This window comes from Patagioenas fasciata, chromosome 5 (assembly GCF_037038585.1).
Source record: "Patagioenas fasciata isolate bPatFas1 chromosome 5, bPatFas1.hap1, whole genome shotgun sequence".
Lineage (NCBI taxonomy): Eukaryota > Metazoa > Chordata > Aves > Columbiformes > Columbidae > Patagioenas > Patagioenas fasciata.
In genome coordinates this window covers 43,966,925-43,990,231 of record NC_092524.1, presented here as the reverse complement: position 1 = coordinate 43,990,231, position 23,307 = coordinate 43,966,925, and the positions used below count along the sequence as shown (strand labels likewise).

The window sequence follows — 23,307 nt, the reverse complement described above, 5'->3', positions numbered from 1 at the left end:
CGCATCGCACCTCGTATCTTTCCCTGGCTGCTGCGGGCCCCTCTGGTGAGATTGTGCGTGGGACGGGGGCAAACGCGGCCTCCCGAGCCTGTTTCGTGCTTTGCTGTGGGAGCGGCGTGGGCGCGACGTGACCATCGCGGGGAGCGCAGGAGGGGCAGAGGTCCCCAGACTGTCGGACCGGGCGCAGCGGCGGCTGCTCTTTCGATGGTGCTGGCAGCGCTGCAGCCCAAGGCGTGGGCAGCGGCGCCGGGGAGAAGCGACTCCGGGCAGCAGCGGCGATGAGGAGTCGCAGCGCTTTGGGGACCGTGCGGCGGGAGGAGCGCCGGGACAGGGCGCTGCGGCTGCACAGCTGAGCCTGAAGGTTCGGAGGCACTACCTGGATTTTATTTCCTTATCCCCCATGGGGTTGCCCCCTCACCTAACTACACTTCAGTGTCCCAGTATAGCCAGAAGTAGCTGTGTAATGGTGTAACTTTGTGTTTTACTTATGAATAGCTGAAGTGCAGTTTCCAGCACCAGTTGCTGTGCCGAGTTGCGCAGAGGATGCTGCAGCGAGGCCCTCACTGTCGTGCGCCGGTGCTTGCTCTCCGTCTTCCCGCAGGGACACCCCTGAAAGCCCCGGGCGCACACAGCGCCACCGGTAGTACCCTCCCCTCCCAGGCCTGAGAGACGGGAGGGAGGGACAGACCCCGTCCGTCAGCCCGCCTGCCCCGCCTCGGAGGTGCGCTGGGGAGCGCCGGCCATGACGTCACGCTCGGTTGCCATAGGGACGCCTGGGGTCGCACCTGACGGCTGTCGTGAAGCAGCGGGAGGAGAACGAGGGAAGAAGGAAGGGGGAGTCTAGGCCCGGCCCCCCTCCCGGGCCTGTGGGGACTTGGCTCCGCGCCGCGGCCCTCCACCCCCGCCGCATCGGAGGCAGGAGGCGGCGGTGGCGGCGGCGCTGCTGTTGTTGCTACTGCTGGCTATGTAGGGGCCCCGGTGCGGGCGGATCCGGAGGCCGCTGTCCGCCTCTGGAGCGCGGCGCCGGGGCCGGGCCCGGCGGGATGTTCTCCAAGAAGCCGCACGGGGACGTGCGGAAATCCACGCAGAAGGTGCTGGACACCCGCAAGGACCCGCTCACCCGCCTCAAGCACCTGCGTGTCCTCATCGGTGAGGCGGCCGGAAGGGAGGGAGCTGGTCAACAGGGGCCGTGGCCCGAGGTCCGTGCGGCTGCCGGCCCGGGTACCGGCGTGGGAAGGACCGGGAACTTGGCGGGACCGGCTGGGCGCCGGGACGGGAGGCGGGCTCGGGGCTCTGCGCCGGAGATAGACCCCGCTCGGCCCCTCCGCGCCCCGGCACGGTGGCAGGAGGGAGGGCCTCGGAGCCGGCGGGAATTCAGCCGGGGGCCGCTGGAGCCGGCGGGCGCAGCAGGGGACGCTTCGCTCCCCGCTGTTGTCCTGAGACACGTACATTTGCACCGCGTTAGACGGTGGAATTCGTTTGGCAACTGTGGATGGAGGCGAAAAGCTGGTGTGCTTCCCCCGTGAATTATTCTCCAGAGCTATGTCACCACTGTGAAGTCGGTACGCTTGAATAGAAGTGGCTGGTGAGCGGTAGTGGTGCCTGTGACTCCCTCGTCCATTTCCCCTAAGTGCTTACAGTAACCACTTATGTTCGTGTATGTTTTCAAGGTAAGAGCTACAACACTAAGTGCTCACCGGAGGAGATGTAGATGAACATTGATACAGCTAGTCTGAAAACACTTTTGGTTTGCCAGTTGGTCGAGGAGGGCATATAAGCACTTAAGTACTGCCGCAGTTCCATGTGAACAGCTGTTTAACCTGACCAGTGAAATAGAAATTGGAATTAAGTGGAATAATTGCCTAATGGCAAAAACAAACCAAAACAAAAAGAACCAAACCAGTGGGGAAAAAAATACAAACCAAAACATAGTTTATCATTCCAAGATATCTGTTAGTTTCATGTGTTTGTAAAAATCTAAGTCATTGTCATCAAGCTGTCCTTGAAAAAATAAGTTTGCTCTGGAATGTCTTTTGGGCCCTTTGGTTCTGCAAACCCGTGTGTTGCTTCTGACAGTTTATCAGCACATTTGCAGGGCTGGGTCAAGGGCAATTGCATTCTGTATTTAACGCAGAACACTGAATGGGTTATTTTGAGTTCTGCCCACGGGCTGGGGCTGTGTGTATCTTGTCCTTGGCCTCCAAAGCTGGATTTTTTCTTTTCAAATGAAAATGGCCATTGTTCTCTTTTTTTCTTTTGTATTTGTGTTTGAAGGAACAGGTCTTCCTATATGGCAGCATCTGCTGCTGCATTACTTATTTTCTGCAACATAATAATTGTTTAGACTTTTGAAATGAAGAATAGTTGGGTAGCAAGCTACCAAAGACACTTCAGTAGTCAAATGTATCCTCTTGCCCCGCTCCAAATGTTACCACTCTTTACTAGCTATGCTGAACCAGTTGTGGCTTGCTTTATGTTGATTTATATTTATTTTTAGCTGCTTCATCAGTTGAAACTTAAGAGCAAAAAGCATTATAAAGAAACTAAGTACCTAGGTTTCCTGCCTAAAGTATGTTGAATATTTCTAGTTTTGCTTTAATCTGCAAAACAATCTGTAGGATTTTGATCTGATCTGTTCTAGATTTTATATTTCTGTGGCTTAGCTTTATTTACAAGATTTTCCTTCAGCCTTCTTAATACTTGGATGCATTCTGTAAGATACAAGCCGTGAACTCTGTGTCAAGCAGACGTTCTTATCTAATCTAAGGTTTCTGCTTACTAGCTGTAGGACAGACTAAATCTGCTGGGACATGTTTTCATGGGATGGCCATTCCCTTTTCCCCCTGCACATGTGTATGTCTCAGCTCTTGAAACGCAACTCCCACATGTTCTTTCTCCAAGTTTGGGAGAACACTGTGTGTGACAATGAAAGTAGAGAAAGGTATAACAGTACTCTTCAGCTTGTCTGTTCTGGATGCATCTACAGGATTTTGTCATTGTGCAGATATTCTTAGATGCATGAGGTACAAAAACAAGATCTTTTTGAGGGGCAAGTGGAGCAGGATATTTACCTACATATTCCTAGTGTAGTGCAAGATATATATATATGTATATATAGCAGATTATTTGAAGTGTGGCTGCTGCTGTGATCATCTCTTTGTCTTATTCCTTAAATTTCTGTGCTTTCTATACTGGCTTTCAGAGCATAAACTCTATGTCCATTCTTTTCCAATTGTTTTGTTAACTGGCCTGCAGGACCAGATTAAAAAAATGATGTGCCCACATAAGATAGACTGATATGTGAGGTGGCTTTGCATGCAGGCACCATCCTGCAGCTTGAGCAGCGTAGTGCTGCATTTTCCTGTTTATCTTTTTTCTTCAGTGACAGCTCCCCCAGCATAATAATTGGCATGTTTCCACATGCTCAGGGGAGCCAAAATAGCTATTGCCAACAGACTTTTCAAGGGGAGAAGGGAGGAAATCTCAGTTCAACTCTGTTCAGCATCTTTATGAATGAAAAATGATTTGTCTTGTTTATTGTTCTTAGCCCGTGCATATTGGAGACTAAAAGACTGTCCAGAAGAGAATTCTTTGCTATTTCACATCCAGGAGAAAGAGAGAATTTTCTCTTGTTCTTAAATTTTTTTCAGTAGGCCTGCAAGGTATATTGGACCACAGTTATTTTTTTTTGCTGTACTTTTTAGTCTTTGGTTCAGCAACAATAAAATGAAGCATGGCCTTGGATTCATGATTAGGACTTGAAGGGAGAAAAGGGAGTACTAGTTAATTTTTCCTCTTCTTTTTATCCAGGCATCCAAAGCAGCAGTTCTCCTGTAGGCTAGAATAATGGAATAGTCATGAAAAGAGGTAGAGTGCTTGTGAATTATAGACTGTTCCTTGTCTATTAGCCAAAGAGAGGGAATCTAAAAATTTTAATTATAGTCAAAGATTGACTGTTGTATGCTACAAGACAATGGTGCAGATCATGCATCATCTAAAATTTTTTAAGATAGTATAATGTTGTTAGTAAAGACAAACAAGAGACTGAACAATTTCAGTGAACCTATTATGAAGCTACATGAGTGGACAGCACACAGGCAAGTGACATTTGTTTTTAACAATTAAAAGTATTCTACATTAGATGAAATTATTTACATGCCTTTTACAAGATAACTTAGAATGCAGTGAGTTGTATCACTTCAGGAAAATTTATTTTGTCATTGGTGACAACTCAGTTTGAATATAGTGAAAAATGCAAGTTAGTCTGACTCCATAAGGAGCGTAGAAAATTTTGTGACTTTGTAGAACAGTGATATACCATTACACCAAATATCACTGCAGCTTTAGTAGTCTTGTTGCTATAGTCAGTGTGTAGAAGATTTAGAGATGGGAATGACTTAGAGTAAAACTGTTTGTGAAAAGACACTGAAAGCTTTGTAATCCCTTTCTGTAGGAGCAGATAGTGAAAAATATGTAAACATATATGAAAATAAACTAGGAAATAAAGTTTATTAATACCTACCAAATTTGAAGTTACAGTAACGGATTTTTGGTTTGGGAAGCTCCTGAGTGCTAGACTAATTGTCAGTTATAGGCATACAGGGGGAAATACATTTGTATTTTTTTACTAAAACTCTTTTGCAGATAACTACTCTGCCAGTTCTCTCCAGTGTCTGGCCTCTGGCTGGTTCTCTGCTCTGCTTCCATATAGATCTGTTCAACCTTTTTTTGCAATTCAGGAGCCAAGGAAAATTCAGTGAAATTCAGGTGACTAATTCAGAATTGATTAAATTTTTTGTTAAAGCAAATGTAATATGTGCCTGATTTATGCGTCTCACAGGCATAAGGGTTTTTTTAGTAGAGATTAAAGATTTTAGGAGACCTTCAAGCAGTAACAAATATTCTTACTAAGAAATGCTAAGAAAAATTTGGAAAGAGTTTGAAGTCTATATCCTGGGACATACCAGTCTGTGTGTGAAGGTAATCTGCTTTTCATTGTTTCCTGCTGCAGGATTTTTCTTGAAACAACTGGAACTATCTGCTTCAAGAGATCTGGTTCTTTTGAGGTGTATCAGTTTCTTCCTGTAGGGAGCTGTTTCCTCCTCCTCCCCCTGCCCTGCACTTTTCTTTGGTCCTCCTTGCTTCTGAGAAGTACGTTTAAGTCTCATACAGTTCCCTAATACTATCTTGGTCTGTATGTGACTTTTTTTTTTTTTTTTTTTTTAATCAAACTGTTCTTCCGACTTCTTCCTGTATGCTGAAAAGGCCATGCTTGATTTGGCCTTTTGTTATAACAATACTTTGAGAACTGTATAATTAACTAAGGCAGCTAGATGTGACCCTTTCATAACATCATACCGTAACAATTTTAACTACTTCTTTTATTCTAGTTTTGATATCAAATCATGTTGTTGCTACATGTTGTATTTGTAGTGTCAATCAGAATTTTAAAATATACATATTTAAAAAAAAAGCTAAAGCCTATAAATATTTGATGATTTCTGTGTAATGTTGCTATGTGCAAGCAAGTAAAATGAATATACTTGGTTTAACATCTACTTTTAGGGCTGAATTCATAAGATTTTTTTTCCATCCTCTTCGTTTTTTTGTGGAGCAGGAGTTTACAGGCCTGTAATCTGTTAATCCAGAGTAAAGGGAAAAGGAATATATTACTTCTCATGAATTATTTTATTTGCATCTGTTATCTTAGAAGTACACTGCTTATATCTCTGGAACCATGGAGGGAATGCTTGTAAAATGCAGTACTCAAGAGAACAGAGCATCTGAACTGTAGGGTCATTTTTTTATTATTTTGTTACTTTTGGTGGTTGGTTAGTGCTCGACATCTTACATAAGCAGTTGCTGAGAAGTGAAGCTGTACTGGACAGAATGAAAGGGTCTGCATTGGCCATCCATTCTGATATATTGTTTAATAATAAACAATGTACTTAAACGGAGATTGCATTTGTCTAAAAGGATTTTAATTTAAGAAGTCTGTTTGACTGGCAGTAAGCCCTAATGCTTCAGCTGGATGGTATTTGTTGGTGTTGCACATTGTCAACATCACTCATAATATCACTTATATACGATAATAAATGAAAAACATCTTATGGTTGCTAAAGTGGGAGGCGAGTGAGAAGCTACAGCAAAACTAGCTGCCTGGAATTTTCTTTGGAGATAAGTGTTCCAGAAGTTTCTGTGGATGTGCAAAGCTGTATTATTTTTGGCAGGAGTTGTAGATTATTTTTTTTTTTTTCCTTGCCTGGTGATTCTAACTGCAGAGGATGTGTCACTGCTGTAAGTCATGGATTTGGCTGTGGGTTGAGTGCAGTTTAAGCAGTTAAACTTGATGTTCTGTCAGTCTTGACTTAACCCTGAATCCCTTCTGTTCTGGGCGGGAGGAAAGGGGGAAGAATTGCTTTGCTTCAGGATTTTGGCTGAGATGGTGCAGGAGGTGCAGAGGGCAGCTCTGACCGCTGCTATGCAAAGGAAAGGTCTGTGTGGGTTCGGCTTGTGGCAGTTTGGAATGAAAATAAATACATTACTACAAAGTGTTTGAAGTTGCTTAAATGAAATCTGAAGTTCTGGAACATGCCTGAGTTGTTATGGAAGCATTTCTTAAAAGTTTTAGTGTAGCTCTTCTGGTGTCTGCAAGCAACCTGGAAGAATTACTTTGAAGAGCTGTCAGCTGCTTCTGCTCATTCCCATAGAGCACCTGGGCTGAAATTTCCAGCAGTTTATGTGTAGAAGATGTTCATTGGTGCTGTTAACCTGCTTATTCATTAGTGGTGTGGGTTGGTTTTGGTTTTTTCCTTTGTATATTTGTGTGAAAAAGATGTTGGTGATCAGGAGTTTAGGCTTGTCTGATGTGAAATAGAAGTCCATTACAAGATTTCTTGAAGTGTGTTTCTTTTTTTCAGTACCAAAAACCTCTAGAATATTTTCTTTGACAAAATTACCTTTTTTAAGAAAGTGAATTGTTTTTGTTAAGTAGCTGTTAGTGATCTGAAACAGTAAGGGGTAATGTGAAGCCCTTGTTTAATAGATTTGCATTTGCATTTGTAGCTCACTCTTTGAATGTGGTCTTTGGTGGTTTGTTATCAGGTCTGTTTCACTATGACGGTCCTTTAACTATGCCAGAGCCACCAGTTGGTTCTGGAGGTTTTCCACTTGACCTTTCTAAACTACATACTTTTCTATTAGAGACATTGTCCGTATATAACTGAATCTCTATACTGTTTTGCTTTAAAGCAGCCATTGCATTTTTCAGCTTGGAGAATTAAGAATGAGTAAGTTCTGTTGGCCATTTTGATTGTATGTTAACTGAAACTGAGGACGTTTAGAAGCTTCTGGCTTTCTAATGGCACCAGTTTGTTGTGAGAATGGGTCCTGAACACTTGACTCTGTAGCGGGCCCCTGCTTCACAGAAATGGAACTAGAAGTCTGGCTGTCTTCCAGGCCATTGTTTGCTGCAGTTGTCACTGGTATTTTATTTTTGTGTGAGGATGAGGGAAAGTGACTTAAAAGCCAGTAAGTCTCAGAATGCGACAGGATAATGTTTTGTGGTTTGTTTTTTTGTTTTGTTTTTTTATACTATGTGCTGTAACAATTTTATGTATAAACATACTGTTCTGAAACACTTACAATCAAATGTGAAAGTAACCACAACTTGATCTGTAGTGATGTGGACTATTCTATTAAATGCTATGGTAAATTTCTGTGATGATTTGTGTCAACTGGTGAATGTTAATGTTCTCTCCAGAAAAGTTTATGTATATCTAAGATCTGTCTGGGGGTTCTAGGTGTTCTGTTCTGGGTGTTTTAGTTTTAAGTTCAGTATTTTGATAATTTACTTTTAAAGTTCTGTCATGTGCAGAAAGTACAAGTTTAGCTGGTGTATAATATTTTATTTTCATACAGCAGGCAATCACCTAAATGGTACAGATTCATTTCCCATGCTAAATCAACTCATAAGTATGTAACAGATGTTGTGGATTCGTTTATGATAATTTATAGGGTAATATGTAGAAAAAATAAACAGGGATGACGAACTGTATATAATGTGTTAAAGCCCACTGAGATCCTCGTCCTACAGATGATAGGGGTGTTTTACGCGTAAACTTGTGAGCTTTGCAGAATCTGGCTTAGGTGATCCCTTGCAAGTTTAAATATACAGTAAAAAACCTGTGGTGCTTTTTCTGGTTCGTGTTTTACATCTGACAAAGTAATTTTTAAGCTCTTTGAGGTGGCGCTCTAGCACTGTAATTCTAAGTATGACATGCAATTCAAATAGTGTCCTCCTTCCAATGTGAAGTACTGAAGGGTTACATTTTTATTGAAACACTTTTGTGTATGCAAGTTATTCCTGGTTTAGATGGGATGTGCTGGTAAATAAACCATAATAAAAGCTTTGGAGCAAATGGGTTTACTCTTAGGCAGAGTTCTGTAGCAGAACAAATTTTCTGCAAGAAAATCTTGGCCTAGAATTTTCCCTTCCTAAAATGGTCACTGTGGGCACTTAAGTTTTGAACACATTACTGAGATACTTGGAAAGACTGTAACCTTCCAGAAAGTTTTGAACAATTAACCTTCAAAAGAATTGACCTTTTGAAAAGAGATGAAAATAAGTTTGTAAGAAAAGGGTTGGCCAGTTGAAAATATAGGAAATTAAGTTCCTAAAAGTACAGTCACATGTAAGCACAGAAGTTGGTAGGAGAGGTAGAGGATTTTTTTGTTTTGATTGGTGTGATTTTTGTTGTTGTTGTTTGTTTGTTTGTTTTTCTTTGCTGCAGCTCCAGTCTGTAAGGAGGGGAGTAGTAAGAACTTCAACATTTCAGTGGGTTCAATGGAAATATGAATTCCAGTTGCTCTGGTATTTGAATGCTCTTGTAATGAGGGTCATACAAATAGCTCTGATAACTGTAATAGTCTTCCATTTTTAGTTCAGTTCTCTGTTTCATGCATCAAAATAGAACAGAAATCTATAAGCTGAATACAACTTCTAAAAGTTAAATCAAAAAAGATAACTTACCTTCTTAATGCTGAACCTAGAAAAAACTAAAGCTACTTTTAGAAAAGTCTTACGGGAGGAAGAAAAGGACAGAGAAGCGGTATAATGTCTCTTTGTGCTTACGTGAAACTTTTTCAAAACAAACAAACAAACAAAAACTAAACACATAAAAACCCACCACTGAACACCCAGAGTTAATTTGGAAGTTACAGAAAATTATAAAGGAAAAATCAGTAGTCAATAATCCACGTTTCTTGCCCGTGTGATATATGAAGAGAATTGCATTTTCTTGACAAACATCTTCCATAAATAATGCTGGAAATCTGGATTTTAGTTTACTGGAACTATACTTTGTACAGTAGAAGCTTTAGTTTTTACATTGGTGGAATACAGTAATGTCCCATTTTTCCCTCTCCCGTTCTGAGAAACTCTTAACATTTATATGGTGCCAGATCTATTTCTGAGTCCCTCCCTCCTCCCAGTCTGGGCATAAATACCAAGAGCACAGGAATACATTAGTTTGTGTTAGTTACATGAATCCGTGGTAGGAGAATACAAAGTTCTTTTGTTTAAAAATAAGTAAATAAATGCACTGTAAGTTAGGGGGGAAAAGCCTGTTTCTGTGTAATCCCACTTCATGTAACAACAAGGCTATGTCTCCCTACTTTAAAAGGCAGAAAAGATTAAATAGCCAAAGCAGACAAGCAACTTCCTGCAAATTCTCAGTTCAAGGCTGTGTGCAAAGGACATGCAGATGCTCCTTGTAGAGGAAATGATTTTTACCTCTGTGTGAAGCATTCATGCTACTTTGAGAGGGCATAGAGGATAGAGAATGACCTTGTGATGGAGAAAATGGCTTAAGATGAAAGAGCTGAAGAGTTGTATCTTCAGTTGATTACAAAGATAAAAGTGAACCGAACGTTTTAGAGATGTTTTAATTGGGCGGGGGCAGGAATCAGATACTTAATTAATGAAGAAAACCATAACAGCAGCATATAGGTGGAAGTTTTGATGTTAAAGTAATCAAGGAGAGCAATAATCTCTCCATGCTTGTATTAGTCTTGTGGATTGTGTTCAGCATGGAGGTAACTGTGACATGGAATGGTGTAGGCAGGTGGCCAGACTAGATGATTTCCAGCTCAAACTCTTCTACAGTCTACATTATTATGTCCATGCTCTACTTCCCCCCACTCCTTCGTGCCATAATTCTTGGTTGGGGTATGCATAATGAGTTCCAAACTTCTGGACCAGCAGCTTACTGAATCACTATAGATGTCCTTTGAGCAGATCCTGTCTTTTGCTCTGGGTGGCAAACCTATCAGATAGGCACATGTGCTTTCCCTGCTTTAGAAGCAAAGCTGTTGTTCAACATTAACAGAAATAGCTTGTGGGTGTTTTAAAAAAAAATAATTATTTTAATGTAATGCCATGACAAAACTCCCATTAAATAAGATGATGTATTTTTATTTTCTTCCATTTTAAGTGATAGAATTTATTGCAAGTATTCGGGTGTTGTTAACTGCTTGGTTTGAATTCCAAAAACTTGCTTTTGATTGTGCTGTCAAGTGTGATCTTAGGAAGAAATCACTGTGAAATGCATTTGCTAGAAAAGTTGCAAAACCAAGGAATTTTTTACTTTCATCCTGCACTTCCAAGCTATATTTGTATTCTGAAGGTATGCTCTAAGTGTTAATTTGCTGTTAATGGTGGCAATACAGGTCTACCAATTCTCCTCTGAGTCCTGAGGTGATTTGCACCACAGTGTTCTTAAAAAATAAATACAAAATAAATAATAATAATAATAATGATAACAAAAACAACAAAAAAGGACCGTCTTCTGAAATCTTCCCCCCAAACAGAACTTGACGATGGCAGGACCTCTTACCACAGCACCAGGTATATCCAAGTGTCATACAGTAATTATGTGGAAAAATTAGAATCAATGTCCAGCTGGTGATGTAGGCAAGCCTTTAGATCCATCACCTGAAGGATCGAGGAGTAGTGTCTTCAAAAATTACGAACTGTTGTGTTAAAATTGAGTCTTTCAAGAAAACATTTGGGATTTGGGGGTGGGGTGGTTTTTTTTGATTATTTATTTACTGCAGAGTTGACCTGTGGCTGAGGAAAGGAGGACCTATTTCAGGAAACAAAACATTTAATGTGCCTGCAAAAATGCAGTGTTCCTCTGAGTTGATTGGCAGAGACACTGCTTAACTGCTCCTGATCCCTGTAGTATTTGAAACTAGCATTTTTTGCTCCTTCATATAATGTGAACTGTTCCGTATAACGTTGCTGTCTATGTTCAATTCCCAAATAGCAGTTAAATGTATGGACTAAAAGATTATCTTCTGCCACCTTCCTTTCTCCCGAAAGTCTCAATCCGTGCTTTCTTTCTCTGTTTAATCCTCCTATCTAAAACCCCTTTGATTTGTTTCCTGATCTGTTTTCATGTCCATAGTCTAGATCTCACTTAGGGTTCTGCCCGATGTGTGGAAGTGGATGTGATGGTTGTGCCTATGCTTTAGTCATAGCTCTGTTGCTTGTGCACTTGCCCTGACTGTCTGAAAATCGTGGTCTGTTTAAAGTGTAATTGTTTTTTTTTGTTGTCCATACTTTAGTATGTCATACTCTGGACTTCAGCAGTTCAGCTGCTGATACGTAAGTGGTGAAACAGTTTCTGCAAAACTGGAGATTGGGTAGTCCTGTAGGTGGTCAGGCACACACTTGCCACTCTGGACCACAAAGTTTATTGCTGGCTAAGCTGCCTTGCTTAAAGCGTTATCTTAGCTGCTAATACAGCACTGTCTTTTTGAGGAGCGCTCTGCCTCCACTGTACTGATTATGCAAGATGATGGCTGAATTCTGTGATAACTGCAGAAACTGAACATGTATTGGAAACTTTTATAGCAAGATTTGTGAGAAAACTGGCAGTCTTCCAGAGCTACGTAATAAAATAGCATTGAAAACCATGCTGTGCTTTTGACCATCCTTTCAATTGATTGTTTCTTTGCTTTTTACTATAGCAATTGTAGGTGATCAAGATTGATGTCATTCTAAAAAGGATTAAAAAACTATGATCCAATAAAGAATTAGAAGGGGACTTGTAAATATCTTTGGTGGAAGATGGTGCCTCAGTGCATAGAGCTGGTGAAGGGTATAGAAGTTTTGTCTGCCTCAGTTTCTTTTTTTTTGTTGGTTTGTTTCTCATCAATATTCTGAAAGGTGAGAGTTTTGCCTTTTAAAATACTGTCTCCCTGTTCCTCTGTGCTTCCATAGTATTGTTCTGTCCATGTAGGTTCTCTAGTCTTATGTAATTAAGTAACAAGACAGGGAGCTTCTTTTGGTTCAGCATGTACTAAGGCTTCAAAGAACTGATTGTTTAAAACAATAAATTTAAAATTAATCTAGATAAATCATCATGTATTTCTTTAACCAAAGATTTGCATAAACCAACTAGAGGGTTGTGGGAACAAAATCTGGAAACCTTCCTGGGGTACACAACAGAGCACATCCCCGTGCACTTATAATGATGTGTAATGATCTCGGGGTATCCCTGAGGTCCCAGCTTCTGACCTCTAGAGACCACGTAATCCAAGGAGTATGGAGGACTGGGAAAGGAGCATGTTGGAGCTTGGAGGGAGCAAGGAGGCAACAGTGGGAATTCAGTGCTTCTGTTTGCGTCTTCCTGGTTTCTCTGCAGAGCAGAGGTGATCCTCACTTCTCATCCTTCTCCCACTTTCTTAAGTAAGCTTAGCTGTGTCTCGTAATTACAGTTGGGGGCAGCGATGGTCTTTCTGTTGTAGAGTTTGGGCAGCGTCATTAGCTTTATTTCTATTAAATTAACAATTAAAGCAACATTAATCTGTACAATGCTAGTCCTGATGGAATTCTGGTTCATGGCTGGGATTTGCAGGTATTACTGTCATGCAAACATTGAGTGTGCAGGAAGATGCTGTTTTGTGTTTTAAAATTCACTAGGCATTTGTGGCGTGCTATTGAATTTCCTTAGCTTCAGTTTAAAAGAAAACTTCAAGAACTTCTTTAAAATAGTTTTTCTTTTAAATATCTGAAGTTCTTACTACTGGATAATGGTATGCAGTGGTTGACTCTGAGTATTAAAAAAAATAAAACCAGTATTCTGTTTTATTTTTCAGAGAATGCAGAATCAATTGATCTCAAACAGTTTTTCGACGTACATTTTTCACATATATATTATGTGTTCTTTGAAAACTTCGTGACTATTGAAGTAGGTCTTAAACAAAAAGGTAAGTATTTCGGATAGAACACTTTTTGTTTTGGCACTTCTTTTTTTGTTATAAAATAAAGCAGAGTGTTAGAAATAAAGCAGGGTGTCTGTGGTCACATATGGCAACATTAGCTGTGCAGAAATAAATGTAAGCATGAACTTTGCAAATAAAGGTGGAGCACAGGGAAGTATGTGCAGTGGAGGTGAGCAAGGAGTGTTTCTTCTCTGACTGGTTTTGCACTTTGCAAAGTGAGGATTCTTAAGGTGTTATACTGTTTGTGTTCTGCAGAATTGTTCTAAGTTTTGTTGTAACAAGGTATTATGTAGCTTAATCTCTACCAGCTGTTGGTGCCATGATAAAAATTTATCAAACTGTAACTGTTATAAAACCTTACTATGAAATATACTTTAAAAAAAAATTGCAGAAGGAATGCAAAATTATGGTTGTAGAAATGCATGTTTTTGTTTTACACATCTAAGGTTCTTTGTCATTGTCCTTTACATTTTGTTTTGTTAATGAAAGTGTATCTTCTGTTTTGTTTTGGTTTTTTATTACCCCTAGGTCACAAGTCTCAGAGAGAAGAATTAGATTCTATTCTTTTTATTTTTGAGGTAAGATAACCTGAATATTCTTGTATGAGTTTTTTGCTTTGAATTAAGTCTTGTTAAATAATAGTACAGCTATTCTACAGTTGCCTGGAAATATGCTTTGCACTTAACTGCATTCTTTCTTCTTTTGCATAGAGTTGAATATATGTCCTTTGTATGAGAAGAAAAAGAATTTTACTTGCAGTTTTGCAGGAAGATGTCCCAAGTGGAAAAAGATGTCTTCTGCATGTGCAGATAGTTGATTACTTTTTGGTGGTGGTCTTGCCCACTCTCCTTCACATTTTGAAATTCTTATAGATGTGATTTCTGATTAGTCGTGATGGTTTTTTACTTTTTGATTGCATGTTATCTTTAATTTTTCTCATATAGGTGACTACTGCATAAAAAGTTTTTATAGATCCCTTTTAATTTTTTAAAATATTTATTATTTGAAAGTAACATCTCGCAATATCCTTACCAAAAGCATATCTTGACTTAATTGAGTTGGAAACTAATTCAGTGAAATCAGAACATTTCTGAGCAGAGACTGTAGTTCAGAAATAGCTCAGAATGTCAAGTTTTTGTCTTTCCTTTTTGATGGAGTGTTCTAATTGTAGAACAAGGATTGTGGGTTTTAAATATCTGTGAAATTCAAAGTCGATGACTTTATATTCAACCATGTGATAAGCATTCAATATTTTACTTTTTTTAGTGAGATATATTGGTGCTTAAAACTGTAGAGTTAGCTGTTAAAAGGAGAATGAGTCTGATGAGAGCTAGTTCATTTGTTCACTAGTACCTACATAAAGGTATATTAGGTCACCTTGGAAGCTGTAGCACAGGCTGCTGGAGGGCCACGGCCAGAAATTCATTTGGGAAATCAAGTTACTTACAAGTTGCTAAGGCCTCTAGCATAGATGTTGAAGTGCTACATAATACATTAACTGTCTCTGTCACTAAGTGTGCTCTGTTTCTTACCATCCTCAAATCTGGCTGTAGAGGTGTTAGACCATTATTGCCCCAAGTCTTTTCTGCATTGTTTTGCTGTAGCTCACTACCTCTCTGCTCAGAAGGCTGAAGCAAACGTTTGCTTGTGCCACAGAGGCAAGTTGACAGCTGAGGATCCTAGCTTAAGCCATTAGAAAGGTGGAATAACCTAATGCAACCTGTTGTGAACCAGAGCAACTGAGACAGATACTCATCCTATTAGACTCCATATGCTATAAGCAGTAACCTCCAGCAGAGAGGCAGTGGCGCTGGATGAACTGCAAGGACATCTGAAGTCTCCGGTGCAGGACTTGCCAGACAGTCTGTCAGAGTGTTGGGGCTTCTTAGCTTTTGGAATGGGATTATTTTGAAAAGACCATAATGAAGTTAACCCTTCAGCCTCTAATCTGTGGCTTTTGTGAAAGTGCTCTTTGGTCTTTGAGAGTGGTATCTGCAACATAGATCCTTGGGTTCTGTTTTTTGTAGAAAATTTTGCAGCTCCTTCCAGAAAGGATTCATCAGAGATGGCAATTTCATAGTATCGGTAAGCTGATTTTCTTTTTTTTTAAGTGTTTTTTTGTTTGTTTGTTTTGTTTTTTGGTTTTTTTTTTTTTTTTTTTTTTTTTTTAATTAGTAGCTACTAGTAGTTTGTGCTACTCATTTCCTTAACCTTTAAGTGACATAACAGGGATTATGGTCTTGAAACTCTTTGTAGTTAGGTTTTTTTTTTCCTAATTTCTTCTCTCTTAGTAATAAATGTCAACATTGCAGTGAGGTCTGTATTTGTAAATGGGGAATGCTGATATAATGCACATTAATGACTTGAGAATCATTTACTTTTAATGTACACATCTGAAAAAGTCCTTGGGGGAAGATGTTGTAGGTTATGAGGAAGCTATGAAAGGTGATCTTTTTTTTTCCTTCTGGCATTGAGAGAGTTGCCTGAGGATATCAAGTTCACCAATATTAAATTGGAGATTGCCAAGGACTTGTTTAAAAGTTGTTATCAAGTCTGACCGAGAACTCTGACATCTTACTTCAATAAAAGAACAAACAAACAAACAAACAAATATACCTTTTTTTTTTTTCCCCTTTTTTTTAGGGTTGATTTTAAAGAAGCTTCTGCATACTGGAAATTCATTAAAGGTATTGGGAAGAGTTGCATACTACTTTTTTCTAAAATACTTAGAAATACAAATAAGAACATAAGGGTGTGGTGTTTTTTTTTATGGTAAAAGCACAGGAATGAGAACAAGGTTCATGACTTGTGTGTTATGAAAGAATGACTTCCTGTCATGAGCTTTACCTGGGTAGAGCTACTTGCAATAGTGATAGGTTTACATAGAGTAGCCAAGTTAATAATGTGTACAAATGGTTTGAAGGATTTTGCATTAAAGCAGAAGTAAGCCTTTACCATTCATTGTTAGGGGCAAGGAAATTGGTTTTGGGACTCAGGCTGTGGTTTTGGGGCTGTCTTGGACGTGGAAGATAATCTGCACCAAAGAGACCTGTCAGTGGGTAGTGTGACAACAGTTGACCGTGGGACAAAAGCCACAGGTCGTTTTTTTACTGCAGCAAACACCCATGCCACTCCTCTGTAAATGACCTGAAGGCTTTGCTGGTGCTGAAATTTGCCCATGTGAGAGCCAGGAGGGGACTGCTTTAGGATTCCATGGCTTTTCTTGAAGAAGGAATGGAAAAGCGTAGAACAGATCTTTCTGCTGCAAAAAGCTCACTCTGTTATAATTCATGACTACATTTAGAAATTTTATTGTGGTCTTTGTATTTTCTGAAAAAATTCATGGGATGTCTTGCAGTGCTGCAGTCAGGCAGGTGACTAAGATGTATGTTGGTTTTCTTCCTCCTCCTTCAAAGAAAACCCTGTGACAAAGATTCTGTGAGGCAAACAGCAGGGAAAGTGCTGGGGTTGTCCTTGCATTTCAGCAGGAGCAGCAGATGTGCTAGCCTGACTCTGCTGGTTGCTGGTGGTCGTGCTGTCAGTCTGTTCTCATCTTTTCTACCACTCCCCTTCTCCTTCTTCCTCCAGGAAAAGTGGAAATGCTTTTGTATGTTCTGGGACAAGTTAACTTGCTCATTTTTTTTTAGTTTGGTTTTGTTTTTTCTTTAAGATACGACGAGAGGGCGTGCGTCTCTTTCTTTTGTGGCTTCAAGCTCTTCAAAATAACTGTAGTAAAGAACAATTATGGATGTTTTCTTGTTTGATTCCTGGATTTTCATCACCACAGTCCGAGTATGGCCCCCGAACACTAGATAATCTCATTAACCCTCCAGTTAACGTTCAAGAAAGTAAGTAATTTGGTAATATTGCTCGATTCTCCACATAATTCACCTCTGAGCCCAGAACAGGCACGTTGAAGTAACAAAGAACTGACATACGTATATATCCAGGGAGATTATGGAGCTGGTAATATGTTTCTTGGCAGTTTATCAGGTGATCTTCCAATAGTAACTTTGTCTTTTTCTGTTGTTTTTTGGGTTGGATTGATTTGTTTTGGGGAGTTTGGTTTGTTTTGTTGCTTGTTGTTGTTGTGGTGTTTGGGTTTGTTTGGTTTTTTTTGTTTATTTTTTAATAGTATGGCTATAGTATCTTAACATAGAGGGTGAAAATAATCTGACAGATTTTATGTAATTCTTCTTAAGAACTACAGGCAGAGCAGGTGCTGCATCTACTGCAAACAGGTAGATTCTGCTTGTGTTTAACACTTGCACTGGCTTTGGCCATGCTGTAGGGAGCAAGCTACACAAAGCAGTTTCTGGTGTGGCTGTCAAGGGAATGAGTAGTTGTTAAGGCATTGCGTAAAGTCAAATGGTTGATCATCTTGCTCTGTCTGTGCATGACCAAGCAATCAAAGATGTGGTATTAATGTGGCTCAGAATCTTCCAAAAGAATTGGACCTGTAGATTGCAAAACCTGGGGTCAGAAAGGTCAACATCAGTGGAAGGGATTAAGCATTCTGAGATAATATTTTTATACTTCATAGATATTGTTTTTTAAATGTGGAGATCATTATCTTGACTCTATTAATTAGTGTAAGGATGATTTTTCTCTTAAGATTATTCTTGTGACAGTTTTTTGTTTGACTGTTCACTCTACCAGTCAGCATCAGATACTGGTTACTTTGGGGAGCCTTTTGCCTTGTAACTCAAACTATTCCTGTTAGTAGAATTTTAAACTAATTTATTAGCAAATTTCAATTGGATGGGGTCATAAATGCAAGCTGTGCATTCACATGAATGTCAGTAAGCAGCTAACCACTTTTCCATCTGAACAGTGCTGTTGCCTTTTTTCTACCTTCACCCAGTGTTTTAGAGCTGACACAAACATTGCTTGTAGAAGCAAGCAGTGTCTCCTCGACGAATTCTGTGGCAGGATAGCTCTGCTGATAAGTTTGATACTTTAAGCCCTGTTTTGGAGTTACCTTGTATTATATCTCTACATCAGGAAAAGAGGGACAAATCTAAAGGGGATGTAGACAGCACAGAAATGATGAATACAGTAAGTTAAATGCAAACATCTAACTAGAAAAAGAGAAAAATAAACTGAAGTAGCTTCATTGTAGAGGCAAAGGAAGGATAGAGCTAGTAAAACTTAACACAAATGTAACTTTTCAACTGCTACATGAAGAAAAGTGTGAGAGATGTAAATAAAGATTTGGCATTTGTGCAACTCAAGTTTTACACTGTTGCTTGCATAAATTCCAAAAGAAATTGATTACGCCTTTTTGAAAAATTGCATCTTGGCAGGTAGATTCCCAAGGTACATAGGGAGAAATTAGTTATTATATGCTGTGTTTTTATGTATGTAAGAAATTAGTTCTATGGTGGTTTATTAGCTAAAATTTCCTAATTTTCATTCTGTGGATGGATTGTTCTGCCCATAACTGTCTCTGCTTACTTCATTACATTTCTACTTTCTTAGCTTGGTAGATATTTATGCATTAGAAGAAATGGTCTAAGTGTTAGTTGTACGTCTTTTTTTCTTTTTTTCTTAAATAGCACAAGTGACTATAGAGGAAATCACTCCACTTGTTCCTCCACAATCAGGAGATAAAGGACAAGAAGATTTAACAAGCTATTTCTTAGAAGCACTTTTGAAATACATAGTAATTCAGGTATGTTCTATAGTTTTCAAGCAAACAAGTACCAAGCAACTAACATCTGTTTGTCCATTACAGAAGACATTTACCAGTAGCACTGCAAATGTATATTAAAATGTTTTAAACATTCCTTCCCCTTGCCTCTTGCTAAAGTGTCCTTCATGAAAATCAAATTCTCCTAGAAAATCTTCACTTGTCTTCAGTGTGAAGATTCATAAGTCTTTTACCACAGAGTATCATATCAAATTGCAACACAGATGGGAAAAAAAGAGAGACTTGTCAGTCACTGCCAGCAATGCTGATTCCAGCTTCCTTATGATTTTCATGTCCCTTTCCCCACCCTGTTGCCTTCAACCAGTGGAGGGATCAACTGGGCTTGCTCTTACCATGTGGTCTTTGTGGTCAGGGGCTTTGCTTTTCAAACTAAGGGGAAACTTCTAACTGAAAGCATTGATTGCTTTTAATGAGTCCTAGTCTTTTGCTGGCTTTTTTCCAAGGTTTGTACTTGGGCTAGCTGACAAAACCAACAGAAATAAGATGTCAGACTCAATAGTTTGTAAGACTGGGGCTGCTAGTGTCTGTGCTTAAGGTTATATTTTTCCTCCAGCTACCTTTCTGGAATTTCTGCTCTTTCAGTAGATTAACCATACAGCCTCTCAGTTCTTTAATGGAAACACTGTGAGCTACTGAAAAGCCCTTGGTGTTTAGAGCGTGAGTGTGTGACGCCGAGATTATGGCTTTCTAGCAAAAGCTGGTGTGTGGTAATGTTGTTTTTGTTTTGGTTTGGTGGGGTTTTTTTGGTGTTTTTGTTTGTTTTCTGATCAACAGATTGTGGAGCTGAACTGTGCACAGGAAGTGAAGACTTGAATGAATATCTAGTCTATGGTGTGCAACTCAGGCACACACTACGGCCTCCTTTTTGTACTTTGACGCTTACATGGTCTCAGCCCATACTTGAAATGCCTAGAACGGGGCATGGCAAGAGCTCCTATCAAAAACTGTGGCCTAGCTGTTATATTTTATGTAATGATTTGCTGGCCAGTTCACACATGCTGCTTCTGAGCCTGCCCTGATGTCATATGCCCAGCAAACTGAATGACTGCGTGACATGCTGTAGGTGTTCCAGAGTGCTGCCTTCTGGTCAGACTTGTCCAGCAGAACCCAGTCGGGTATCTGTCCATAAGTTCTTCTTCACACTTTTGCAGGTTGTGCTCAAGGAGGTGGACAGTGCGCAAATATAGCCAGTGTTAAACTGAAACATTTCCTGGTTTCCCTTTATCTGTCTGTCTTTGTGAGCTTGCAGGGCTGGAATAATTTGCAACTTCATTTTGTTGCTTCCAGCATCTCCCAGTTTAAATAGAGGTCATCATACTTTGTAGGGTGAGTTTAAGGACGACTGTTCAGTTTGAATAAGAATATCCCTTACATTCTTGAAGACAACTGCCCTCTCTGTAATAAATTGGTAATATTATTTTAAAATTTAGATAAGTCATTGAGACAGGTGTTGTAGAACTTGTTCACTATGTGAGTGTTACAGTCTTCTGCTGAAGCCTCTTTAGAGGCACTAATAATTCCAAGCTGAATAGTTAGTTATTTGACATTAAATTCTGCTAAAGGACTTTGTGTCACTAATTTCTGCATGTCATTCAGTAGAATGGGTGACTAATATCAGGGGGGTGTATATATATATGTATACGTATACATGTGTATATATATGTATGTATGTATGTATACTCCATTCTAAAGGCTCATTGCCCTGAAAATAGATCATAATAGAACTGTGGACTTTGAGTAAGGAGTAAAGGAGGTGGGAGGAGGGAAGAAAAAAAAATAGGGAAGTGGAAAAAGGGTGGGGAAAAAAAGGAAAAAGCAACGTTTCTTATTTTATATATGGTAGACTTGATTGATAACCCAGCCCTCCAGGCAGGTAGATTCTCCAGAACAAAGATGGAAACTGCATGTTGGATTTATTATTAGGGAGAATTTATCATGCTTTTCAGTAGGAAAATATTTCTTTAAGAGAAAGGCTTAGCATTCATGATCCATGACAGTAGATTTGTTAATTCAACTTTCAAGTTGTATCTTCTGCTGCTTGTGGTTGACAGATCTGTTTGCTTCATACTACCAGCCACACAAATGAATCCAAGTACCTATTATAACGACTATATGGACACTTGTTAGTTGAAGTATGTTAAAAGAAATTGTCAAACAAATGTTCGGAGTACGATGGGTAATTGCCCTTTTCTTATAAAACCTTTTGAAATATAAATTAAAATCAGTCAGTTTGGGTTTACACCCTGGCTTGGCAAGGTGAACACAAAAGCAGATGTATTTCTCACCAGTTTCTGTATTTGATGTGTTTCACGTTCATTTTGAAGCAGTGTTTTGGAAGAGAAAGTATTTGTTCCATTGACATTTCCTAGGTAGTTTCTGTTCCATCTTTCTAAAAGTCTTAATTAAAATGCATATGATTTTGTTCCAAAGAAATAACTTATAAAGAAGACATTTCATCAGTCATGTTTTTATTCTACTTATAGATGTTTACTTTATCCAACTTTTTTTTTTTTTTTAAGGTTAAGAGTTTAGAATGGAAGAACAAGGAAAACCAGGAAAAGGGATTTTCATTTTTATTCTCAAATTTTAAGAAATACTACTTACCTTCTATTTTCCCAAACATCTGTAAGGAGACCAGTTTGTATAACCCTATACTTGGTAAGTGTTAACGCAGCTGATAGAATCATTACATTGTCTCTAATAGAGACTACAGCAAAGCAGTTTTTTTGCTAGAGTCATGTTGCCCATAAAGAACATTCTCCAAAAGTATTTCTTATGAAAGAACATGTTATGGCTCCTGTTCATGGTTTTCACTTCTCTGTGGAGGTAACTGACCCCTTCATTAGAGTCAATCTTGCTATATTCACCTGAATCAGGTAAATTAAATGTTCTTACAAAGCAGTTCTTTAATGTGACCTCTGTTGTTGATTTAAGTTGTGCTCTGAAGAGAAACTACTGCTGCTGAGACAAAAGGTGTTAGTGTGCCGATATTTGGAGATGCTGGCTTTATCTGTACAGGATCATAGTGTTTGGATCATATGGTGCTTGCTTGTAGTTCATACAGGACAAAGTTAGTTATGTTTTTGTGTAAACTGTATTTTATCAAGAGCTTGCAGTAGGGAGAGGGAGATAAGGTTTAACACAATCTTTAAAGCTGATGGTACAGAATTTTGGGTGTCTGCTAAGCAGACCTAACCAGAGTTTTGCTCAGAGGTTTTTAGCCCATTCTAAACTAGAATGTTGTCTGCATATATCTGATTTTTTTGCTAGTTCAGGTTTGCATGCACCCACGCACATGTTGTTTGTAAGCTAACAGAGTTGAAGACTCTTGTTTGCAAAGCAATACCATGTACACAGGCTTTAAGTTGCCATTTCATTACTTGAATAGTATGGATGCCTCACTGATCCTCTTACCTGTTGATGTGGCATCTCATAAGGATTAGTAGTGATCTCCAGACACCATTTCATATTGTAAAATCAAGCTGTCAGGGAGGTTTGTGGAGAAGGTCTTAGTTGTTGTCAGTGTGTGTACATGTATTTGGATTGTGGCTTTCTTCAGAGATGGATGTTTCAAAACTGTTCTCCTGAGGAAGACAGACAGTTGATCTTCTTGTCTAGGGGAGAAGAAATAGTGTAAATCCAGCTGTAAACAACTGTAGAATAAGAGTTATGTGAAGATACTGAGGAGGTTCTGTGATAGAAGAGCTACAAGAGGATTGTAAGCAATGCTGAGAAGGCAAACCTACTGCTGCTTGACGTCCTCGAACAATAAAGGTGGAAGCGATATTTTCTCTTTCCATGAAGATCTTGAGTCTTCCGTGGAAGTATTTATGTAGTCCTCTCTTTTTCTGTGAACCATAATCAAGAAACTTCCAAGGCTTTAGTAAAGAAGAGGACAATGGGGAACAACAAGAAGAAATGGGCACAGATCTCCAAAACTGTCAGTGCCTGAAAGTGTGCAAAGTCAGCAACAATGAAAGGGATTTTGGGAAGAATACAGTAATGAATGCAACAGAAACTCTGGTAAGTAGAATAGTCTTTTCTCTTTTAAGACATTCTTCTCTGGCATGCATCTTCCCCTCTTGTTTGAAAATAATCCTATGCCTGTTCTGAACGAAGTTGACAGCATTTAGACAGAAACTTGGGCACTGAGCCGGCTACTAAAAAGAATTCTTGGGTTACTGGTGTAATGTTTAGTTTAGGAGAAGTCATGAAGTACACATCAAAACAGTGGTTTTAGTAAGCAAGCATTGATACAGGGCTTTACTGGAGATAGTATATTGGATTGAGATTTTTTTTTTCCT

General features: G+C 39.4%; 1 protein-coding gene across 11 annotated transcripts in view; it reads left to right on the top strand.

Moving 5' to 3' along the window:
- The first annotated feature begins 785 nt into the window (after positions 1-785).
- RALGAPA1 (Ral GTPase activating protein catalytic subunit alpha 1) overlaps positions 786-23,307 on the top strand; it is a 142,209-nt gene continuing 119,687 nt past the window's right edge. For 7 of the 11 annotated variants that reach the window (XR_010651401.2, XM_065838424.2, XM_071809402.1 and 4 more), the window contains exons 1-8: positions 786-1,149; positions 13,165-13,275; positions 13,819-13,868; positions 15,318-15,375; positions 15,934-15,977; positions 16,961-17,138; positions 18,849-18,964; positions 21,523-21,661. Coding sequence is in view for 10 of the 11 variants with exons in the window: in XM_065838424.2 (XP_065694496.1) it covers positions 1,044-1,149; positions 13,165-13,275; positions 13,819-13,868; positions 15,318-15,375; positions 15,934-15,977; positions 16,961-17,138; positions 18,849-18,964; positions 21,523-21,661 (802 nt within the window). In the remaining variant the exon portion in view is untranslated. Of the gene's footprint in view, positions 1,150-6,427; positions 6,495-13,164; positions 13,276-13,818; positions 13,869-15,317; positions 15,376-15,933; positions 15,978-16,960; positions 17,139-18,848; positions 18,965-21,522; positions 21,662-23,307 lie in introns of those variants that run through there. The other 4 variants (XM_065838430.2, XM_065838429.2, XM_065838428.2 and 1 more) reach the window with 2 other exon arrangements.